The following is a 23,327-nucleotide window of genomic DNA, read 5'->3' on the forward strand; positions in this document are numbered from 1 at the left end:
ACCCCCAACCCCACCTCCATCCCCAACCCCTCCTCCATCCCCCAACCCCAACACCTAAACCATCCCCATCCCCTCCTCCACCACACACCTCTTCCATCTACCTCTTCCATCTACATCCCCAAACCCATCTCCATCCTCAACTACTCATCCATCCCCAACCCCACCTCCATCCCCCACACCATCTCCATCCCCCACACCATCTCCATCCCCCACACCATCTCCATCCCCCACACCATCTCCATCCCCCATACCATCTCCATCCTCCACACCATCTCCATCCCCCACACCATCTCCATCCCCAACCCCTCATCCATCCCCAACCCCTCATGCAACCCCAACCCCTCATCCACCACACCCTACCTCCATTCCCAACCCCTTCTCCATCCCCAACCCCTACTCCATTCCCAACCCCTCCTCCTCTCCCAACCCATCCTCCTCTCCAACCCCTCCCCCTCTCCCAACCCATCCTCCTCTCCAACCCCTCCCCCTCCATTTATTCAACCCCTCCTCCTCCTCCATCCCCAAAACCAACTCCGCCTCCATCCCCAACCCTTCAGCCTCATGCTCCACCTCCATCCTCCCTCCTCCATCCCCAACCTTTCATCCTCATGCTCAACCTCCATCCTCCATCCTCCATACTAAACCCCTCCTCCTCCTCCTCCTCCATCCACAACCCCTCCTCCATTCCCAACCCCTCCTCCATTCCCAACCCCTCCTCCATCCCCCAACCCCAACTCCTCCTCCATCCCCCAACCCCAACTCCATCCACCAACCCCAACCCCTCTTCCTCCATCCCCCAACCCCTCTTCCTCCATCCCCAAACCCATCCTCCTTCATCCCCCAACCCCAACTCTATTCCCAACCCCTCCTCCATTCCCAATCCCAACCCCAACTCCATTCCCCAACTCCTCTTCCTCCATCCCTCAACCCCTCTTCCTCCATCCCCCAACCCCTCCTCCTCCATCCCCCAACCCCTCCTCCATTCCCAACCCCAACCGCAACTCCATTCCCAACCCCAACTCCATTCCAAACCCCAACTCCATTCCCAACCCCAAACCCAACTCCATTCCCAACCCCCAACCCCAACTGCATTCCCAACCATAAAACCCCTCCTCCATTCCCAACCCCCAACCCCTCCTCCATCCCCCAACTCCTCTTCCTCCATCCCCCAACTCCTCTTCCTCCATCCCCCAACCCCTCGTCTCCCAACATCTGAAAACAGTGATTTTTATTCCCAAGTGTTTCACTATGAGTTCAATGAGTACATTCATTTAATCAAATGCGCGAAGGCGATTTGAACAGTAGGTACACATCACACCACGTGTCACAATTTGAAGTGTAGCCTATATTTCCTAAAATTGGGAAGTGAGGGGTCAATCCCCATAGATCTCAAATAGTTTTGCACCTTTTCTACAAATTTCGATCAAAGATCTTGCCTTGAAAATCCCAGAGAGTCGTGTCCATGTTCCCCTGAACGCAGACAGCCGGCTCTCACCAAAATAGCGGCTGAAGAATCCCAGTGCGTGTTCGCTCAGGAATGTAGTGGAAACACGGGCACGGGGCCCCGCTACCCACGTCCGCGGGACCGCAGCGACTCGGTCTCTCCGTCGGCCTTCGCCCACGGATCGGAGAGCGGCAGCATGGCGGTGGGACGAGACCCGCCCGGGCAGGAGGGGGGCAGCGCCGCTCCGGCCGCGGGAAGCAACAGGGTCGCTCAAAGCGACGACTCGGGAGGAAAAACTCTTGAAACCAAACGTGAGTACATCGGGTACAGTTACGACTACAGTGTGACGTGAAACATGATCAAACTTGGACAAGACGACAACCCAGGCTGGAATTGTACACAATGAGCGACGAGAACCATCGTGTTCTCGCATTACATGAAGACCAGACCGTGTGGGGCAGCAGATTGTTCCCAGCATCGAGGTCGTTAATGAGCAAGCTGGGTTCTTATTGGCAATCCAATATCAACACCACGTTTCTGCAACTAAACTTCCTGAAGCTTTTGACTGGTGTGCCACTTCAGTGTCGTCACCGACAATCCACCACTGCACTGCTGCAAAGCACCACTTCTGAACCTCGAGCTCATAATGTGTTGAACCCGGGTTTAAATCTCACAAAACCTGAATCCAATCCCAAATTGAATCCCAATGCGGGTTCAAATCCGGTACAATTGATAAACCAGGGCTGAAATCCCATATACCGCATGTATTCGTCTGAATGTCCATCCTACTATCCCATGTCCAATCTCTGCTATTACACACGTCTTCGATCCCATGTACATGATGGTCAGAACCAGCGTTCAAATTACATATACTGCAGTGCATGCATTTGTCCATCGACAGAAATACTGTAATACGCTTGCCAGTCTGTCTGTCCCACCGAAAAGGGCCCGGCGATGACTCGCGCCAAAAGGGAGTACTCGATTTTTACTCCCTTTGCTTGTTTGTTGTACACCGCTCCTTTCATGTACCATCTCTAGACGCTGCATGACGTGCGCCAAAAGGGAGTACTCCGTTTTCATTCCGTTTGTCACTTGCAAAATCGAAGATTTTTCAAGTATATTGGTCGGTTGCGTTTGTGGGTCTCTGTCTGTCTGTCTGTCTGTCTGTTTGTCTGTCTGTTTGTCACCGGCCTACAGGTCACAATTCTAAACCGATCGTCACGAAACTTCACCAAGTTGTATAGGTCGTCCCAATTGAGAAGCCTATTGATTTTGAGGTCAAAGGTCATCTGCTGGTCAAATTTCTAAAATCGCCATTTTAAATCTGATTGACTTGAAAATTGAATAACATTTGTATATTGTCACTAAATTGGGAAATGAAGTATTTTTGAGGTCAAAAGGTCAAAGGTCAACTCAAGGTCAAACTTCCACAATCATCACTTTACATCTGAAAAACCATCAATTTTCATCCGATTTACTTGAAAATTGAACAACATTTGCATATTGCCTCACTGAATTGGGAAACGAACTATTTTTGAGGTGAAAAGGTCAAAGGGCAACTCAAGGTCAACCTTCCAAAATTATCATTTTTCATCTGAAAAACCATCAATTTTCTTCCTGTTGACCCGAGCTTTGATCAAGATTGTCAATTTTAATCTTGATGAAATGGACAATTTGCTGAATCAATGGAATTTTTTTTCTTGGGGGTGGGGGGTGGATTTTGCAAGTGTCGTGCTCCGCATGACGTCTTCTTGTTTTCTTGTTTGATTTTTGTTTGTCCAGGCGATATCTCAGCCATCCTTTGAGTTAGGAAGCTGAATTTGGGCATACCAGTGAGCAAGTGCTTTGGCAAAAAACGTTTTTTAAAATTTTTTGTTTAATCAAGTATTTAAATAATTACTTAATTATTATTATCGATTTATTAAGTACTTATTTATTTTCTTTCTCATTTGGGCATTATCTCAGGCACCTTTTGAGCTAGGAAGCTGATATTTGGGCATGACAATGACCAAGTGGCTAGAAAGGGTATTTTTAGCCGCGTCGCAGACGCTGCTCATAGAGTGCCCTCTGCTGTTGTTGTTGTTGTTCTTCTTCCTCTTCGTCTTCTTCTTCTTGTTGTTGTTCTTGCAGAGAAGACAAAACCTCGAAGCTCCACCCATTCTGGGAACCATAGCTCCACCCATTTTGGGAGAGGCTTCATATAAACAAATATCCACCATTTTATTAACTCGCATAGCTTTGAGGCCTGTTTGTAGGCCCGTGGTGTCTTTCTCTCTCACACAGTTTTATTTCAAATCAAATTCGATATATCATTTCATTTTTCACAGTCGCTAACATAGTTTTAGACTCGGTTGAAAAAAAACGGGAAGAAAATCCGATGAAAGTTGCCCTTTATAGAACGAAATGAATTCTCAAAGGCCTGTAACTTCAAGTCCATTGAGATTTTTTTTTTTTAAATCGCGGCATGCTCAGTCATACACCGCCCGAAATAACAGATGGGAAAATGCCGAGATATATATATTTTGTTTAAATCGCGGCATGCTCAGTCATACACCGCCCGAAATAACAGACGGGAAAATGCCGAGATATATATATTTTGTTTAAATCGCGGCATGCTCAGTCATACACAGCCTGAAATAACAGACGGGAAAATGCTGAGATATATATATTTTGTTTAAATCGCGGCATGCTCAGTCATACACCGCCTGAAATAACAGACGGGAAAATGCCGAGATATATTATTATTAAAAATTCGTCCATTTGATGACAATCGTCACGATGAAATATTTAATTTATACGTCGTCACAATAATGTGGAGAGAGGAGCATAGCTTCGTTCACGTGTCGCCACACACGGGAAATTGCCGAGATATATATATTTTTAATCGCGGCATGGTCAGTCATACACCGCCTGAAATAACAGACGGGAAAATGCCGAGATATATTAAAAATTCGTCGCCACACACGGGAAATTGCCGAGATATATTTTCACTTTGCACAAAAATAACATCAAGTAATCGAATCAATAGGAATGTCCTGTGCCTATAACATCGACGTTATAGGCACAGCTGCATCTAGGCATTGTGTAACATCGACGCGGCTTTTGTTTTAATTAAAACTTTTTGTACTTGTTTATTTATTGGTTAATCTTTTAATTGGTTAATAAAATCCATTTATTGGTTAAGACTTTTCCCATATCCTTTCTCAAAACGGAATGGGGTAAGGTGTTCTATGAACTAGTTTAAGAAAGGATCCAGAGAAGAATTGTGGAACTAACGACCTGCTTGTTTGACTTCAGTTATGGGGAAGGTGTTGAAGATGTTAATAGCCGGCGAAGCCGGTGTTGTCAATGAACGCGTACGTATTATGTTGAAAAGCCAGATTTTGCTGGATCCTTTGAGAATTTCGAAGCTTTGACGCACCAAATGGCTCCATGGAGGCCGCCATCTTGCGGATGCGGAAGTATGCATAAACAATTGCGAAAAGGTTCAATGGAGGCTTTGGCTTCGCCGGCTATTTGCGGCTTTGCAGTAGGGTCATATTAAGGGATTAGATGAGGAACCATTTCAATGAATGCAAACGAATTAAAGGAAGTCTGCATGGATTCCTGGCATTCCAATACAGCCTTCGGGAAACATTCAGCAAGAAAATGTGGAGTGGCTGTCCAGGTAGCTCAGTGGATTGGAAATTGGTTTTGTGATCGGAAACATAAGCGGAACAATATTAGAAATGAAATCACTGTATCTGAGAGACGACATCGCACCTTTGAGAAAACAACCTGTTCGCCCACCTGAAAGGGAGGTGATGTTTAACAAATATATTAGAGTTTGATGAAGTGTGGAAGTGCAGGGAATGCAGTATAATCTTTACTTTTTGGGAAGGCGTTTGATAAGGAACGACATATGAAGTTGTTAGCTAAGGTGAGGGTAATTGTGGAGTGGCTGGTCAGGTAGCTAACTGGATCGGAAACTGGATTAGTGAGAGCAAGCAAAGAGTGGCTCTGAGTGTGAGGATGTCTGGCTGGGAGGATCTATAACTAGTGGGGTACCTCAGGGATCAATACTTGGACCATTATTATTCACAATTTCTATCAATGATTTGGAGATGACACTAAACTCAGATTTATTTATTTTTTGTATTTTTTGTATCGTAACTTGATCGAGGCTCGTGTAAGAGCTAACATTAATCACAAAAAGACAAAGTGACGCATAAAACATAAGATAAAGGGAGTGGGAGACAAGATGGGGAAGCACACAAGTACAACATTTGAGAGCAGGGACATCGGGAGATCTGTGGGAAGGAGAGGGCTTGGGGGGGGGGGGGGGGGGGGGAGAGGAGGCGTGGGAAAGGTAGAGGTATAAAACACATGGACACTGCTTGGACTTCCAGGAAAGAATTTGGTATTTCAAAAAAGTGGTAACAGAGGTAGGGGAAATAAAAGAAGCGGGGGTGGGGTAGGATTGGTTGAGAGGGTGATAGGGTTCAAGAAAGTATTGGTCCTCTCATAGATTGGGCCATGTATCTGAGGGAGGAGACAGCTGTCATAGAGCGGGTTCAGTACCAAACAAGTCCACTGAATCTGGGCCTAGCTATATTAAGGTGTCAGGAGCGTTTGAGTGGAGACAAGACTTCATACATTACAAAGGAGGTGGTTATGAGGGGATATGATGGAGATGTTTAAGATAATGAAGGACACAGACAAAACAAGTGCAGAAGAGTTATTCAGCAGAATAGACAGTGATATATGACCAGGGGCCATAGCCTGAGACTAACGACGAGGAGAGTTAATATGGTAGTAAGGCAAGGGTCCTTCACAAGAATAATAAGGTGGTCGGAGGTTATGTTTTCACCCCTGTCTGTCTGTCTGCTTGTCTGTGAACAGGATACCACAAAAAAAATTTGGACAGATTGGGTGTGTGACAAGGACAAAATCATTAGATTTTGGTGAAGATCTGGATCTGGATACTATAATTTTAATCGATCATTCACCCTTGAGAGATGGGGCCAAAAACGATATATAGCACGATATCTCAAAAAGTTATGGACGGATTATGACGTAACTTGGTGGACAGGTTGGGTGTGTGACGAGGATGGAAAGATTCGATTTTGGTGAAGATCTGAATCCGGATCTGGGTACCAAAATTTTAAAACTGATTCTTCACCATTGAGAGGTGGGGCCAGAATGATATACTGTACAGCATGGTATTTCAAAAAGTTGTGGACGAATTATGACAAAACTAGGTAGATGACAAGAACAAGCCAATTTGATTTTGGTTCATGCCTGGATTGGGGTTTTCATCATGTGGTTTTCACTGTGTGAGACGAATCCATGACTAGTGCTCACCATTAAAGCCACGATGTGCCTTTTTCATGTATGTATGTATGTATGTATATATATTGTCTTCCAGCCTTGTCTATACACACACACACACACACACACACACACACACACACACACACACACACACACACACACACACACACACACACACACACACACAGTGGTCCAGAAACCCTGGGCACATTTTGAAGAACGATACCTGCAACAAACAACTAAGTTTATTATTGTTCTTTGGTGCAAAACAAAACATGATTAATGGATGTGACCGCTTCACACGCACAGGCATCACATGATACGCAACAGGTTGAGGTGCATCATGTGATATGTATCGGGGCGAGCTTCGCTCACTGTGCTGCACGCGTTTGTCTTTGCATTAGTTCAGTTCATTGTGAATTAGATGCCCTAATATGACTGAGGATATCGTGAGATAGAAAATTCGCGCTGTACGCTTGTGTTCTGTGTTTGGAAATTTGGCTGAAGTTCACAGACTACTTGTCATAGATTGTGGCGCCGACGCAATTGACAGAAGAACCATTGGCAGAATAAACAAGCAGTTTGATGAACCCGGCAGCATTCTTCCAAAACAGTCACCTCATACTGTTCATACTGTTCAAACTCGTACTGTTCAAACTGAGGAAAGAAGAGCGGTCATTCAACAACAACTCGACAGTAACACACCATTATCAACTCATCGTTTATCAAACGTCACCAACATAAGCCAATCATTGATTCAAAGAATACTAAAATACTTTAATGCGAAACCATACACACCCAGATTAATTCACCAACTATCTGAGGATGATTTTGACAGGCGTGTTGAGGCATGTGAGACATTGCTTGGGTTAATGGATATGGACAATGATTTGCAGAACAGGATCTAGTGGTCAGATGAATCCAAGTTTACTTGATCTGGTTCTGTGAATCGACATAACAGTGTGATATGGGCAGTGGACAACCCACGATTTACTGTTCAGCACAACGTCCAGTATCAAGCTAGTGTGTCCGTCTGGGCAGGCATTTCTTCTGGAGGCATTGTTGGACAAATATTTTTCGAAGAAAATGCGAATGCTGCAAATTACCTTCTAATGTTGGAGCAGCATGTATTTCCACGCAATGATGGCCAAATGTGGTTCATGCATGATGGTGCGCCTGCTCATTATGCTGCCAGTGTACGCCACGCCCTTGATTTGAACTTTACAGACAAATGGATTGGCCGTCGTGGTCCGGTTGAATGGCCGCTGCGGTCTTGTGATTTAACACCCTGTGATTTCTTCCTTTGGGGTTTCCTCAAACACAAAGTGTATGCGAGGAATCCTATGACCCTCAGAGACTTGAAACAATTCATCTGTAATGAGACTGCTGAATTAACAACTAAAACATGCAGAACTGCATGTCAGAGTGTATCAGAGTACAGTTTGAACATTTGAACTGATCTGTTTCATGTATATTGGACTGATTAGACTTTAACGAGTAATCATGTTTTGTTTTGCACAAAAGAACAATAATAAATTTAGTTGTTTGTTGCAGGTATTGTTCTTCAAAATGTGCCCAGGGTTTCTGGACCACTCTGTATATATATATATATATATATATATATATATATATATAACCAACTTGAGTAAGCAACTTGAGTGATCTAACCCTGGGTACTCCAAGCACAAAAGCTAGATTTGGTGGAGCTCGTCCAAGCCGTTTGAGTCCATAACAAATAGATGGGATTGGTGATGATGAGGATGATGATTACATGTTGATGGTGACACCTGAGATGGATGGGTGTCAGAGGCAGAAGTGACATTGGTGGAAGGGATGTACAAGGAAATGAAGGGGAGAGTTTTGGTTGGTCTTAGGATGGAGGAGTTCAATGTGAACATCGGTTTGAGGCAGGGAAGCAGTCCCAGCCCACTCCTGTTTATCATGGTGATGGAGCTGGTAAGCAGGAAGGTAAACATGAAAGATATTCTGGGAAGGATATTGTATGCGGATGATCTGGTTGTTGTGGTGGAGATTGGGCGGGAGATGCAGGAAGTACTGGAGGAGTGGAAGGAGGCATTTGAGAAACATGGGCTGAAAATGAACATGGAGAAGACGGAAGTGATGTGGGTCTGGTAGCAGAGAAAATAAATGAATATCAGGTTAGAGTGGAAGGAGATCAGACAAGGAAATAGGTTTGAGTATCATTTGTGGGGAACAGTGACCGGGGATGGTTAGTCAGAGGCAGAGGTGCAGAGGAGGATTCAGGTGGGTGCGAATGTGTGGAGGGTGGAGGGTGTAATGGCAGACAGAAATATTTCAAGGAGATTGAAAGGAAAGGTTCTGATGTCATGTGTAACACAGGTCTACCTTTATGGTCTGGAGACGGTGGTACTGACAGAGATACAACACCAGAGGCTGCAGGTTTGCGAGAAAAACTGGGTCCGGAGGATTGTGGGAATGAAGAGGGTGGATAGAAGGAGGATGGATGAACTAAGGGAGGAGATTGGTGTGCAGATGAGCTTGACAGGAAGATTGTTGAAATGCCGGCTGAGATGGGCTGGACATTGGTGCAGATGGGGGAAGAGAGAATGGTAAAGAGAGCGAATAGGTTGAGGAAACAACCAAGTTAGGAGGAAAAGAGGTAGACCACAGATGAGATGGGAGGATTGTGTGAAGAGGGATATCAGTAAGGTGGGGGTGGTTGGAGGATGGAGAGAGTTGGTTTAGGACAGAGGGAAGTGGAGGCGGATCGTGGTCAAGGCAGGGAAGAAGCTTGGTGCCATCGGATCGGACCTCACCCCTCATAAAGGGAAAAGGAGAAAAACTGTCAGGATTCAGATCCTACCTATCAGTGGGATGCAAAATATAATCTGTTCAGCCTCATGGAGGTATGTGATCTACCGAATGCCAATGGAGTTGATGCATGGAATGGTCTCCTTGGAAAGGTAGAGGCAGCAGAAACATTAGACAGGTTTAAATCGAAATTAGACAGGTATGTTCCAAGATGCATTAGATATGGAGGTGTACACAGACATTAGCACACCTTGTAACTTGTAAGCAACTCGAGTACGGATGTATGATTGTGCACATACATCTATGCTGAGTGTGATGTATGTGAGAGCCAAGGTCTCGTTAAGGGACAGTGTGTGCTTGGTGTTGTACATTCTTCACCCTAAATATGCCTTCGCCCACAGCAGTTTTATTTTTAACACCCTTGTGATATCTCCGACCCTGCCACACTTTTCTCATCCCCACTCGCCCCCCTTCTCCCCTCAAGACTTCAATGATATCAAGTCGTTAGCTTGACAGATTCATTGAATCTGGTGTTGGTGTAGTGCAGGCATGACGAGCTGAATGTCCTCCTCCTGCATCATTTTTTTTTTGGTAATAGCTTTGGACCCTAAGAGACTTGATGGTGTCGTGCGACCCCAAGCAGTAGCACCACCAAGCCCGACACCCCATGCGGTCGCCTGGGTCTCCAGCCCCTCTTGCCCCTAATTCCAGCCTTGTCTGAACCAAAACTGATTGGATCACCATTTGCCTTCGTTTCAAGCTTGGAACAGGCTCAAGATGCTGGAAGTGATTCTCAACTGATTGTAATCTATTCACTTATCAAGAAAAGTGCAAATAGCAAACAAACTTTTCATACTTGCGATATCACTCCCACTAGAGATCAACCTCGTTCTCTAATTACATCATCACGGGACGAATGAAAAATCGAATAAAGCAACTGCTTTTAGAATAGGTGGTGGAAACATGTTCATTACACCGGGTTGGTGTTGATTGAATCACCATGGAAACAAGACCTCCACCGGAGAAAATATTTTCAGATGGGACAAAGTTGGAAACAACAGGAAACAAGATATCCATGCATACTTCTCTGTGTACACGAACTGTCCTCTGTCCTTGCAGAAACGTCCAATGATTGCTCATATCAGATGAGATTTTCATCAGATCTCATGAGGAATTCCATGAAGGGTTAAAATGGGTCACATGTTAAATCAGTGTAGGATCGATCAATCATGGATCGATAATCAATTTCTCTGTTTCTGTTGGGAATCATTCTTGTTTGCATTTCCGTTTGCAATACAGGAGGTTTTAATTAGACTGAGAATATCTTTTTAGTACGTACATAAATATAGAAATTTAATTTGACTCAACCCTAACGCAACCGCCCACATGTCACCGCAACCCGACACCACCACACCTTCTCCACTACCTGCACTACACCTTACCCAACCTCCATTTAAGTTATCCCAGTACGAGTCAAAGTTTAGGATGATCAGGTGTATTGGAAAATACATTGAGGCAGTGTGCGGAAGATAATGTTCTTACACCCACAGCTGTTCCGGAACATGATGAGAGGTACACGTGCTGTGGTTGTCCATTCCCACTACTGCTCGCTCTGCTGCAGCTTGTGTTGGGAGCTGGAGTGACAGCTGTGGCCTTCACGTCTCTCTACCTCTCTAACCTACCCGTCAGGGACACACCTTACTGGGCTGGCCTGCCTGTAAGTACCACCCTGGTACAATGAACACAAAGTCAAACTAGAAGGGCACTCGGTTGAACGCATACCTCCATCAGGCTGAACAGTTTACATTTTGTATCCCATCGATAGTCCAGATCTGAAACAAAATGTATTCGACTTGTTTTTGTCACATAACCTACTTATCCACCATGTTTTGTCATAATCCGACGACAGACGTTTGAGATATCGTGCTATATATCGTTTTTGGCTCTATTTCCAAAAATTGAAGAATCACTTAAAATTATCGAATCCAGATCCAGATTCACATCTTCACCAAAATCTAATTAATTAATCCTGGTCACACACCCAACCTCTCCACCAAATGTCATCCAAATCAGTCCACAACTTTGAGATTTCCTGCTCACAAACAAACAAGAACGAGAACAGCACTCAGTGGAGAATATACCTCCACCTGGTTGGCCAGATCACTCAATGGTGAGTAATCACTTAAAAAATTAAATAATCATATCCGAATCCATATTCGTCACACACACAACCTGTCCACCAAGTTTCGTCCAAATCCATCCATAACCTTTTGAGATACCCCGAAATGTATAGTTTTTGGCCCTATTTCCCAATGGTGAAGACACCAAAAAGATAAAATAATTATCATATATCCGAATCCATATTCAGATCTTCACCAAAGTCGAATCTATTTGTCCTTGTCAGACACCCAACCTGTCCACCAAGTTTCGTCCAAATCCATCGATAACTTTTTGAGATACCCCGCAATGTATAGTTTTTGGCCCTATCTCCCAATGGTGAAGAAGCACCAAAAAGATAAAATAATTATCATATATCCGAATCCATATTCATATCTTCACCAAAGTCGAATCTATTTGTCCTTGTCAGACACCCAACCAGTCCACCAAGTTTCGTCCAAATCCGTCGATAACTTTTTGAGATATCCCGCAATGTATAGTTTTTGGCCCTATCTCCCAATGGTGAAGAAGCACCAAAAAGATAAAATAATTATCATATATCCGAATCCATATTCATATCTTCACCAAAGTCGAATCTATTTGGCCTTGTCAGACACCCAACCGGTCCACCAAGTTTCGTCCAAATCCGTCCACAACTTTTTGAGATATCGTGCTATGTATGTATTGTTTTTGGCCCGATCTCCCAATGGTGAAGAATCACAAAAAATTATAGTAGCCGGATCCGGATCCGAATCTTCACCAAAATCGAATCATGTCGTCCTTGTGACATACGCTACATCTCTGCCAAATTTCGTCCGAATCCGTCCACAACTTGAGATATTTTGTTCACAAACAAATAAACAGACGGACAAACAGATAGGGGTGAAAATAACCTCCATCCACCTTTGTTGGCGGAGGTAAAGATGTCATGCATAGCATGATGCTTGCAAAATGCAAATAAATAACAGTTGCCATGGAAACAGAAATTTGATAATTTGGAAAATTTGGCCTATCGAGTGTTTTACATGATGGAATGTTGTGCATAACAAATTTGTTTGATTCATTTTATAATTTCCATTATAATAAGGTGTTCTCCATGTTTTGGATGGCATTGACACTGACCTAGGGCTCATTTGAACCAGTTTTTTTTGGGGGGGGGGGGCGGGGCGGGGGGGAGGGATACAGAATCGAGGCTCATGTTAGAGCTAACAATTTATAGTCACATGTATTGATTGTATTCACATGTACTGCACATATGTACAAATAGGTTGTGGAAATTTCAATGTGATATCTTGAAAAATTATTGAGGTTTAGCAATAATAAAAGCACAAAAAATTATATAGTCTGTGCTGTTATGTCCAAAAAAATTATATTTCTATTTAAAGATTATAATGGGTAAAATTGTTATCACCGACACTGTTTTGTCTTTGCCGCACGGGGCTTTTTCTATTTCACATGGGACTTTTCCCGATGCCACGAAGTAAGATGAACAGAACCTGAAAAAGGCAAACTAATTAAATGATTAATTAAATGTGCACCCTCTTAGCTTGTTTCTGAGTTGATATACCAATTGGGTGCATTTGATTATGACTGGGGAACCTCAAGTGTTATTGCAGAATACCCTCAGACAGGTCTAACAGGATCTGTGAGGTCTTAGGGGACTATAGGATTTGGGGGGTCTTGAGGGTCTTCAGGTTATAAAAGGTCTAAAGGCCAGGTCTGAGGGGATCTAAAGGTTATTGGGGGTCTTGGGGTTATAAACGGTTTTCATGGTCTTGAGGGTCTAATAGGTTTAAAAAAAAAAACCACCTTTAGAGGCCATTTTTCCCCGCAAAGCGGGGGTTGGCCTTTTTCGGGAACCGTGGTTGTTGTTGTTTTTTGGTCCCCTTTTTGAAGCAATGTTTTGCGGCCGGATGCCCTTCCTGACGCCAACCCTTTTTGCCACCTTTAACGACAAACAGAGAATTACCAGTGAACTGGTACTCAATTAGCCGACCTCGGAAGGATGACGGGCTGAGTCAACCCCCTGGCGTTAATCCAGCGATCGACCGGGATTCGAACCCAGGATCCTAGGATCCTAAGCCGGCACCCTAGCCGCTAGCCCAACACCAGGGTGTAAGGGTCGAATAGGTTGAAAGGGTGTAAAGGTTTAAAGCATATAAAGGGCCCTAAAAGGTCAACTGGTTACAAAATGGTGTAAAGGGTCCAAAAGGTGTAAGGGCTCTAAAGGTCTACATGTCTAAAAGGTAATGTTCCAATACTCCTTAACTAAGAGGTAATTTATAGACGTAGAGGTAATTAATTGCAAACTAATAGAGGTAATTTATAAACATAGAGGTAGTTAAATGTACACTAATAGAGGTAATTAATAGACGTAGAGGTAATTAATTGGTAATTAAATGCAAACTAATAGAGGTAATTAATAGACGTAGAGGTAATTAAATGCAAACTAATAGAGGTAATTTATAAACAGAGGTAATTCATTGATAATTAAATGTAAACCAACAGAGGTCATTAATAGACGTAGAGGTAATTAATTGGTAATTAAATGTACACTAATAGAGGTAATTAATAGACGTAGAGGTAATTAATTGGTAATTAAATGTAAACTAATAGAGGTAATTAATAGACATACAGGTAATTAATTGGTAATTAAATGCAAACTAAAAGAGGTAATTTATAGACATAGAGGTAATTAATTAGTAATTAAATGTAAACTAATAGAGGTAATTAATAGACGTAGAGGTAATTAATTGGTAATTAAATGTAAACTAATAGAGGTAATTAATAGATGTGGAGGTAATTAATTGGCAATTAAATGCAAACTAATAGAGGTAATTAATTGGTAATTAAATGTAAACTAATAGAGGTAATTAATAGATGTAGACGTAATTAATTGGTAATGAAATGTAAACTAAGAGGTAATTAGTAGACGTAGAGGTAATTAATTGGTAATTAAATGCAAACTCATAGAGGTAATTTATAGACATAGAGGTAATTAATTGGTAATTAAATGTAAACGAATAGAGGTAATTTATAGACATAGAGGTAATTAATTGGTAATTAAATGTAAACTAATGGAGGTAATTAATAGACATAGAGGTAATTAATTGGTAATTAAATGCAAACTAATAGAGGTAATTTATAGACAGAGGTAATTAAATGTAAACTAATCGAGGTAATTAATAGACATGGAGGTAATTAATTGGTGATTAAATGCAAACTAATAGAGGTAATTAATAGACGTAGAGGTAATTAATTTGTAATTAAATGTAAACTAATAGAGGTAGTTAATAGACGTAGAGGTAATTAATTGGTAATTAAATGTAAACTAAAAGAGGTAATTAATAGACGTAGAGGCAATGAATTGGTAATTAAATGTAAACTAATAGAGGTAATTAATAGACAGAGGGAATTAATTGGTAATTAAATGTAAACTAATAGAGGTAATTAATAGACGTAGAGGTAATTAATTGGCAATTAAATGCAAACTAATAGAGGTAATTAATAGACGTGGAGGTAATTCATTGGTAATTAAATGTAAACTAATAGAGGTAATTAATAGACGTAGAGGTAACTAATTGGTAATTAAATGCAAACTAATAGAGGTAATTTATAAACAGAGGTAATTCATTGGTAATTAAATGTAAACCAATAGAGGTAATTAATAGACGTAGAGGTAATTAATTGGTAATTAAATGTACACTAATAGAGGTAATTAATAGACGTAGAGGTAATTAATTGGTAATTAAATGCAAACTAATAGAGGTAATTTATAAACAGAGGTAATTCATTGGTAATTAAATGTAAACCAATAGAGGTAATTAATAGACGTAGAGGTAATTAATTGGTAATTGAGGTAATGTACACTAATAGAGGCAATTAATAGATGTAGAGGTAATTAATTGGTAATTAAATGTAAACTAATAGAGGTAATTAATAGATGCAGATGTAATTAATTGGTAATTAAATGCAAACTAATAGAGGTAATTAATAGATGGAGAGGTAATTAATTGGTAATTAAATGTAAACTAAGAGGTAACTAATAGACGCAGAGGTAATTAATTGGTAATTAAATGTAAACTAATAGAGGTAATTAATAGACGTAGAGGTAATTAATTGGTAATTAAATGCAAACTAAGAGGTAATTAATAGACAGAGGTAATTAATTGGTAATTAAATGTAAACTAATAGAGGTAATTAATAGACATAGAGGTAATTAATTGGTAATTAAATGCAAACTAAAAGAGGTAATTTATAGACATAGAGGTAATTAATTGGTAATTAAATGTAAACTAAGAGGTAACTAATAGACGTAGAGGTAATTAATTGGTAATTAAATGTAAACTAATAGAGATAATTAATAGATGTAGAGGTAATTAATTGGTAATTAAATGCAAACTAATAGCGGTAATTAATAGACATAGAGGTAATTAATTGGTAATTAAATGTAAACTAATAGAGGTAATTAATAGACATAGAGGTAATTAATTGGTAATTAAATGCAAACTAATAGAGGTAATTTATAGACATAGAGGTAATTAATTGGTAATTAAATGTAAACTAATAGAGGTAATTAATAGACATAGAGGTAATTAATTGGCAATTAAATGCAAACTAATAGAGGTAATTTATAAACAGGTAATTCATTGGTAATTAAATGTAAACTAATCGAGGTAATTAATAGACGTAGAGGTAATTAATTGGTAATTAAATGTACACTAATAGAGGTAATTAATAGTAGAGGTAATTAATTGGTAATTAAATGTAAACTAATAGAGGTAATTAATAGATGCAGATGTAATTAATTGGTAACTAAATGCAAACTAATAGAGGTAATTAATAGACGTAGAGGTAATTAATTGGTAATTAAATGTAAACTAAGAGGTAACTAATAGACGTAGAGGTAATTAATTGGTAATTAAATGCAAACTAATAGAGGTAATTAATAGACGAAGAGGTAATTAAATGTAAACTAAAAGAGGTAATTAATCGACAGAGGTAATTAAATGTAAACTAATAGAGGTAATTAATAGATGTAGATGTAATTAATTGGTAATGAAATGTAAACTAAGAGGTAATTAGTAGACGTAGAGGTAATTAATTGGTAATTAAATGCAAACTCATAGAGGTAATTTATAGACATAGAGGTAATTAATTGGTAATTAAATGTAAACTAATAGAGGTAATTTATAGACATAGATGTAATTAATTGGTAATTAAATGTAAACTAATCGAGGTAATTAATAGACATGGAGGTAATTAATTGGTAATTAAATGCAAACTAATAGAGGTAATTAATAGACATAGAGGTAATTAATTGGTAATTAAATGTAAACTAATAGAGGTAATTAATAGACATAGAGGTAATTAATTGGTAATTAAATGTAAACTAATAGAGGTATTTAATAGACGTAGAGGTAATGAATTGGTAATTAAATGTAAACTAATAGAGGTAATTAATAGACATAGAGGGAATTAATTGGTAATTAAATGTAAACTAATAGAGGTAATTAATAGATGCAGATGTAATTAATTGGTAATTAAATGCAAACTAATAGAGGTAATTAATAGACGGAGAGGTAATTAATTGGTAATTAAATGTGAACTAAGAGGTAACTAATAGACGTAGAGGTAATTAATTGGTAATTAAATGCAAACTAAAAGAGGTAATTTATAGACATAGAGGTAATTAATTGGTAATAAAATGTAAACTAATAGAGGTAATTAATAGACGTAGATGTAATTAATTGGTAATTAAATGTAAACTAATAGAGGTAATTAATAGATGTAGAGGTAATTCATTGGTAATTAAATGTAAACTAATAGAGGTAATTAATAGACGTAGAGGTAATTAATTGGTAATTAAATGTAAACTAATAGAGGTAATTAATAGACGTAGAGGTAATTAATCGGTAATTAAATGCAAACTAATAGAGGGAATTTATGGACGTAGAGGTAATTAATTGGTAATTAAATGGAAACTAATAGAGGGAATTTATAGACGTAGAGGTAATTAATTGGTAATTAAATGCAAACTAATAGAGGTAATTAATAGACGTAGTCAAGGTCCAATAATAAGTAATTAATAGACATACTCACTGTCAAATTAGACTTCTTGTGGTATTAATTTGGCAGACTGGAGTTTTAACGATTCATCCATTTATCTGCAGATCTGCTTTGTGGCCTGCGTGGGGTTCTTCATATTGTGCGTGTCTTACAAAGCTGAAGAAGATTCCTCTGTACAATTCTGCGCAAAAGTAAGTCACTCAGTTTATACTGGTCTTTGTAAGCTGATTGGCACCATTTTGGTCTCAAAAAGAAAAACTGGAGAATGTTCCCTTAGACTTAAAGTGAGGGCATCTATCAGCTGTTGGCAATTTTAAACTGGGGAATGCATGGGGCAGGTTCATACCGCGTAGGCCTCCCTTGAAATAGAACGTCATTCCATCCAGAACCCTGTAGGTGAACAAGGATTGTAATTCATCTCTGTTCGAACATCCCTGGCTACACCAGTTTAACATGTTCCTGGCAGACAGCAGTTGGTGTTGCACCACCACTTGCATGAATCCCAGAATGGCAGGATTTTTTAGTTGAACACAAACATTCAAACCCAAGCCTGTAATATCACATATTTTAATAGTTTCTCCAACCCCAGTCTATAGTTTAGGAAAGACCTTGAAGGATTATTTATTTATTAGTTATGCAAACATTGAGGGAAACTACATCACCACCAACAGTCTCAACGCTACATACAGGCCCCTTCCAATATTTCCATCGATTATCAAACCTTTTGCTTCAATACCCACACTCCAAACCTCCTTACTCGCTCCTATCATCCCAGGTTTTCATATTCTAGAAATTTAGACCCATGTGTACGTATTAAATACTCGTAGTTATCTCCCCCTCCTGCTAGGGGTGAAGGGGAGGCTTTAGCAGGGCTCATGCTCAATTTTTGTCATGCCCTTCCCCCAGATCACATACTTCATTTTCTGTTTCCTGGCCATGGTTCTTGCTTTGGCTGCAGTTGCTTACTGCGGCTACCATTACACATTACTCACCGAACTACAGTGTGAAGATGGGCATCGTCCTGATGGAATTTGCCGCTGCCGTTTAGATCCCAACGATCCGATCGCACGCACGTTCCACTATCCAGGAGAGGACTGCGATCAGGCCACAGATTCACCCCAAGCCTTGCTGCTTCTGCAGGTAGCTCTCAACATCCTGATTGCTCTCCTGTCACTGCTTGCATGCTTCATCATGTGGAAGCATCGTTACCAGGTGTTCTTTGCTGGTGTTAGGAAGATCTTGGTTTAGGGATTGCGTGAGTACTGCTTCCGAATGATTGTGCTCAGTGTGTTGCCTTGCCAAAGTATCAGTGAGTGTGTCAAAAGCTGGACAAAGTACAGAGGAGTTTAAAAAAAACAATCATCACCATCACATGGCAGATCCCATTATTAGTTGAGTGTTGGTGCCTCATATGGCCTGTAAGATTGGCCCAAGTCTTTCACGAACCGGCTGGTCAGGTCTGATGTTGCACTAGAGCTGCTTAGGGTAGGAATTTGTAATTGGTTCAGGATACTGGGCTGGTGATAACTCACCTACTCTTTGTCATCCACCAGCTAATGCTGGCAGATGGGACTCCTGGCTTAATGTGCCATCCAAAGGAAAATCAGAGCATACCTATTGACGCAACAACATCACCAGTGTAACAGTTCATCGTTTGCTCCAGAATGAAAACCAGACCAGCCAGTCAAATGCACTTCCTCCAAGATATTCTGCTTTTAAGTTTCAAATAAATGTTTTAAAGGAATAACATTCACAGCTGATGCGATGTCAGAGTTGAAACATTCATATTATTCATAAATTATCACTTAATATCATTCTTTTATATATATATATATATATATACACATATATATATATATATATATATATATATATATATATATATATATATATATATATATATATATATATATATATATATATATATATATATATATATATACACAGTCACGTGAAAAAGTAAGTACACCCCATGTAAAGTTTTGACTTTTTCAACATATTTCAACATACAGCTATTTGATCTTCATTTCAACAATATTGATAGATAAAGGTGATATAATATAACAAATATCATGAGACATTTACATTTTGTAGTCCATTGTATAATTTAAAGAAACATAAATGCAAATTTCACATGTGGAGAAAGTAAGTCCACCCCAACATTTATCACTACTTCAAATACCTAAAATTAGAATCAGGTGCACCAGCTCAGGTGCAAATGATTAGAACATCGTTAGAGAGGATCTTGGAGGAACCTGTCTTATTTAAACCTCAGACATTTAGTTTGGTTTGCTCTTTGTTGTTGAAGTATGCGGCGTCACCATGCCTCGATCAAAAGAGCTCTCTGAGGCCTTCAGAAAGAAGGTTATAGATGCCTACGAGTCTGGGAAGGGATTTAAAAAGATCTCCAAACAATTTGAAATCAATCATTCGACTGTCTGGAAGATCATCTACAAGTGGAGAAGATTCCAAACAACTGCCAACTTGTTCAGGCCAGGCCGCCCCGGCAAGTTCAGCCCGAGAGCAGACCGCAAGATGCTGAAAGAAGTCTCTAAGAAACCCAGAATGTCATCACAGGACCTACAGGTAGCTCTTTCCACTGTTGACGTCAAAGTGCACGAGTCTACCATTAGAAAGAGGCTACACAAATTTGATCTACATGGGAGGTGTGCCAGGGGGAAACCTTTGCTGTCCAGAAAGAACATCAGGGCAAGACGAAAGTTTGCCAATGAACACCGAGGCAAACACCAGCACTTCTGGAACAATGTGCTCTGGACAGATGAGTCAAAGGTAGAGCTATTTGGCCAGAGTACCAGAAGACATTTTGGCGAAAACCAAAGACAGCATTTGACCACAAGAACCTGATACCAACTGCAAAGCATGGTGGTGGAAATATTATGGTTTGGGGCAGCTATGCTGCACCAGGGCCTGGGCAGCTCACCATCATTGAATCCACTATGAATTCCTCATTGCACCAGAGGGCGCTTGAGGATAATGTGAGGCCATCTGTCGGAAAGTTGAAGCTCAACCGATGGTGGACCTTGCAACATGACAATGACCCTAAACATACCAGTAAATCCACCAAGAAATGGTTGAAAAGAAATAAATGGAGGGTTCTGGAATGGCCAAGTCAAAGCCCGGATCTAAATCCCCTCGAGATCTTGGGGGGGGATTTGAAACGAGCTGTGCATGCAAGAAATCTCTCAAACATCGCACAGCTGAAAGAATTCTGCGTGGAGGAGTGGGCAAAAATTTATCCCCGTCGATGTCAGAGACTGGTAGACAGTTATGAGAAACGCCTACTTGAGGTTGTTTCTGCCAAAGGGGGCAATACCACCTATTAGGGCCAAGGGTGTACTTTACCACATGCGAAATTTGCATTGATGTTTATTTAAATTATACAATGGACGACAAAATGTAAATGTTTCATGATATTTGTTATATTATATCACCTTTATCTATCAATATTGTTGAAATGAAGATCAAATAGCTGTATGTTGAAATATGTTGAAAAAGTCAAAACTTCACATGGGGTGTACTTACCTTTTCACGTGACTGTATATATATATATATATACAACAACAGGCATTTTAAGGCCATTTTCCCTGCAAGAGCGAGTTTGCCTTGCGGGCCCCATGACAATCTTCTCCATTTTTCCCTATTTTCTGAATCTCCCCTTGTTAACCCCCTTGACCGCATTTCTTCTTCCACCATCTTTAGCCAAGTTAAATATAATAAATATATATATAAACCTGTCGCTTCATTCATATGCTAGAGCGACAATGAATGTCCATTTTAATGCCTTGGTGCATGATGGAGAAACAGTACTCCGATCCATTTTGTCACGAAATAAAAGAAAAGTCTTTGAACACAAGTCCTGGAAATTTTTATTACGATTTTAAATCTTAAGGCCATGGCAATAAGGCAAGGACGGCCAGGAAGCACTCTGAATATCTTTGCACAAAGAAAACAAACATTGCATTTTAACTTAATTACCACTTGAAAATGACTTTCCCAAAATATAATCTACACAATTAAATACCCAAAAAGTTGAACTTGCTTCTTTCTCAAGGCAAATTATTTGTACCTTATAACCTCGATTGAAGACCAATGACTACAATGTGCAAACGAGTGTAGGCATGTAGACAACCCGAAGATGGTACTGTTTTGGTTTTGCACGCAAAAAAACCCCACGAAGGTGTAAACAAAACAAAAGGCACAGGTGAACGGTCCAATCAGGGTATCGATGCCATCCTTAGGAACTGCCTCGCAATCCGGGAGAAAAAAAATGCTACAAAGGAAACGGGTTTGTGCGACTCCCATTGACCCTGGATATTTGGCACTGGGTTCACGGATGAACGTCGGACTCGTCATCACCAATTTCTACCCTTCGGTTACATCTGGGTATTCTGCCATTTTCACAAAAAAAAAACGGTAAGAGTCCAGAATTCTTTTTGCGCACATGAATTTGGGATGACATGTTCCCTAATAGGGCAGTGCAAAAAAAACCCTCATTGGAACGTGTTACACTGCAGGTGACTCGCAGTGCAGGCGAACACCTGAGTTAAAAACGACCAGGTATGTTTTCTATACAAAAGGCAGTTGTGGTAAAAAAGCAGTGCATAAACTTATCGCGTGACCATTCTTTACCGATGTATGTAATTCAGATTAGGGTTGGGGTTTATTGCAGGCAGAATGGTCACAAAACGATACGTGGGAATTGAGCTTCCACAGCTCGCCATCAAATGAGGAGACATTACTGTGACAGTCACATTCGCATTTTGTTCCATACAATTCTCGATTTTCACGAACTTGGATGATTCCTTTTAAAAAGTCCATTTGTAATACAGGAACTGTCGTCCGGCAGTGTCGCGTACGGATCGAAGAGACGAGGCGCTATTTTTCTCTCTTCCTCTTTCCATTTCACTGTTGCACCTCAAACTTAACAATAAGAAAGCACTCTCTATAATAACATCACATTCACTAACACCAAACCTTTGTTCAGGTACCAATCTGGAAACCAAGTGTAAGCATATTTACCAGCATCTTGATGACCTTTGACCTCTGTACAGAGCAGACAGACAGATTCACGTTTGTTCAGGCCTCAGCAGGGGAAAGGGAATATATATATATATGGGGTGTGTGTGTGTGTGTGTGTGTGTGTGTGTGTGTGTGTGTGTGTGTGTGTGTGTGTGTGTGTGTGTGCTCGCACCACCCATATGTGCATAAGAATGCACAGTCGCACAGGCTCCAGCAATGGATTGAATCGTCAAACAAGTTCAAATGCCGGTACTTGTAGGTTTGCAGAAAAGGAAAATGTAAACAGCTCCAGGTTTCAGAAAACTGCTGTGAGGTTCATCTTTCACTTTAGCTCTCACAAGCCGCGAAACAACCTCAAACAGGTGCTTGTGCATTCAGGTTGGAATTCTTCCTCGAGATAAAGCCCATTCTTTGCTGCTTCTTCCTCTGCTCGGTCATCTGCGGACAACGGGATTATCTTCTCGAGACCATTCATGTTGCTGGGGCCGGTTTAATTGGCCCACAAAAGTAA

The 23,327-nt window shown here is 40.4% G+C and overlaps 2 protein-coding genes across 2 annotated transcripts in view; one reads left to right on the plus strand and one right to left on the minus strand.

Annotated features, from left to right (window-relative positions):
• Window positions 1-1,478: 1,478 nt before the first annotated feature.
• SSPN (sarcospan) lies at window positions 1,479-19,536 on the plus strand. Its single transcript, XM_068132042.2, has 4 exons — window positions 1,479-1,755; window positions 11,101-11,267; window positions 17,881-17,967; window positions 18,683-19,536. Exons 1-4 carry the CDS (start codon window positions 1,641-1,643, stop codon window positions 19,022-19,024), a joined length of 711 nt encoding a protein of 236 aa, XP_067988143.2. The 5' UTR covers window positions 1,479-1,640; the 3' UTR covers window positions 19,025-19,536.
• Window positions 19,537-21,645: 2,109 nt separating this feature from the next.
• Window positions 21,646-23,327, minus strand: part of LOC137437571 (inositol 1,4,5-trisphosphate-gated calcium channel ITPR1) — a 188,895-nt gene continuing 187,213 nt past the window's right edge. The window contains exon 58 of the mRNA XM_078766065.1: window positions 21,646-23,254. Coding sequence (XP_078622191.1) covers window positions 23,171-23,254 — 84 coding nt within the window. The 3' untranslated portion in view covers window positions 21,646-23,170. The remainder of the gene's footprint in view (window positions 23,255-23,327) is intronic.

Source organism: Myxine glutinosa, chromosome 12, assembly GCF_964187855.1.
Source record: "Myxine glutinosa chromosome 12, kmMyxGlut1.1, whole genome shotgun sequence".
Taxonomy (NCBI): domain Eukaryota; kingdom Metazoa; phylum Chordata; class Myxini; order Myxiniformes; family Myxinidae; genus Myxine; species Myxine glutinosa.

Bases quoted from the DNA above. Each gene is read 5' to 3' on its own strand.
- SSPN (XM_068132042.2), top strand. From the start codon at position 1,641: ATGGCGGTGGGACGAGACCCGCCCGGGCAGGAGGGGGGCAGCGCCGCT. The intron at 1,756-11,100 runs GTGAGTACATCG...TTACACCCACAG, and splicing joins AAAAACTCTTGAAACCAAAC to CTGTTCCGGAACATGATGAG. The intron at 17,968-18,682 runs GTAAGTCACTCA...CCCTTCCCCCAG, and splicing joins CTGTACAATTCTGCGCAAAA to ATCACATACTTCATTTTCTG.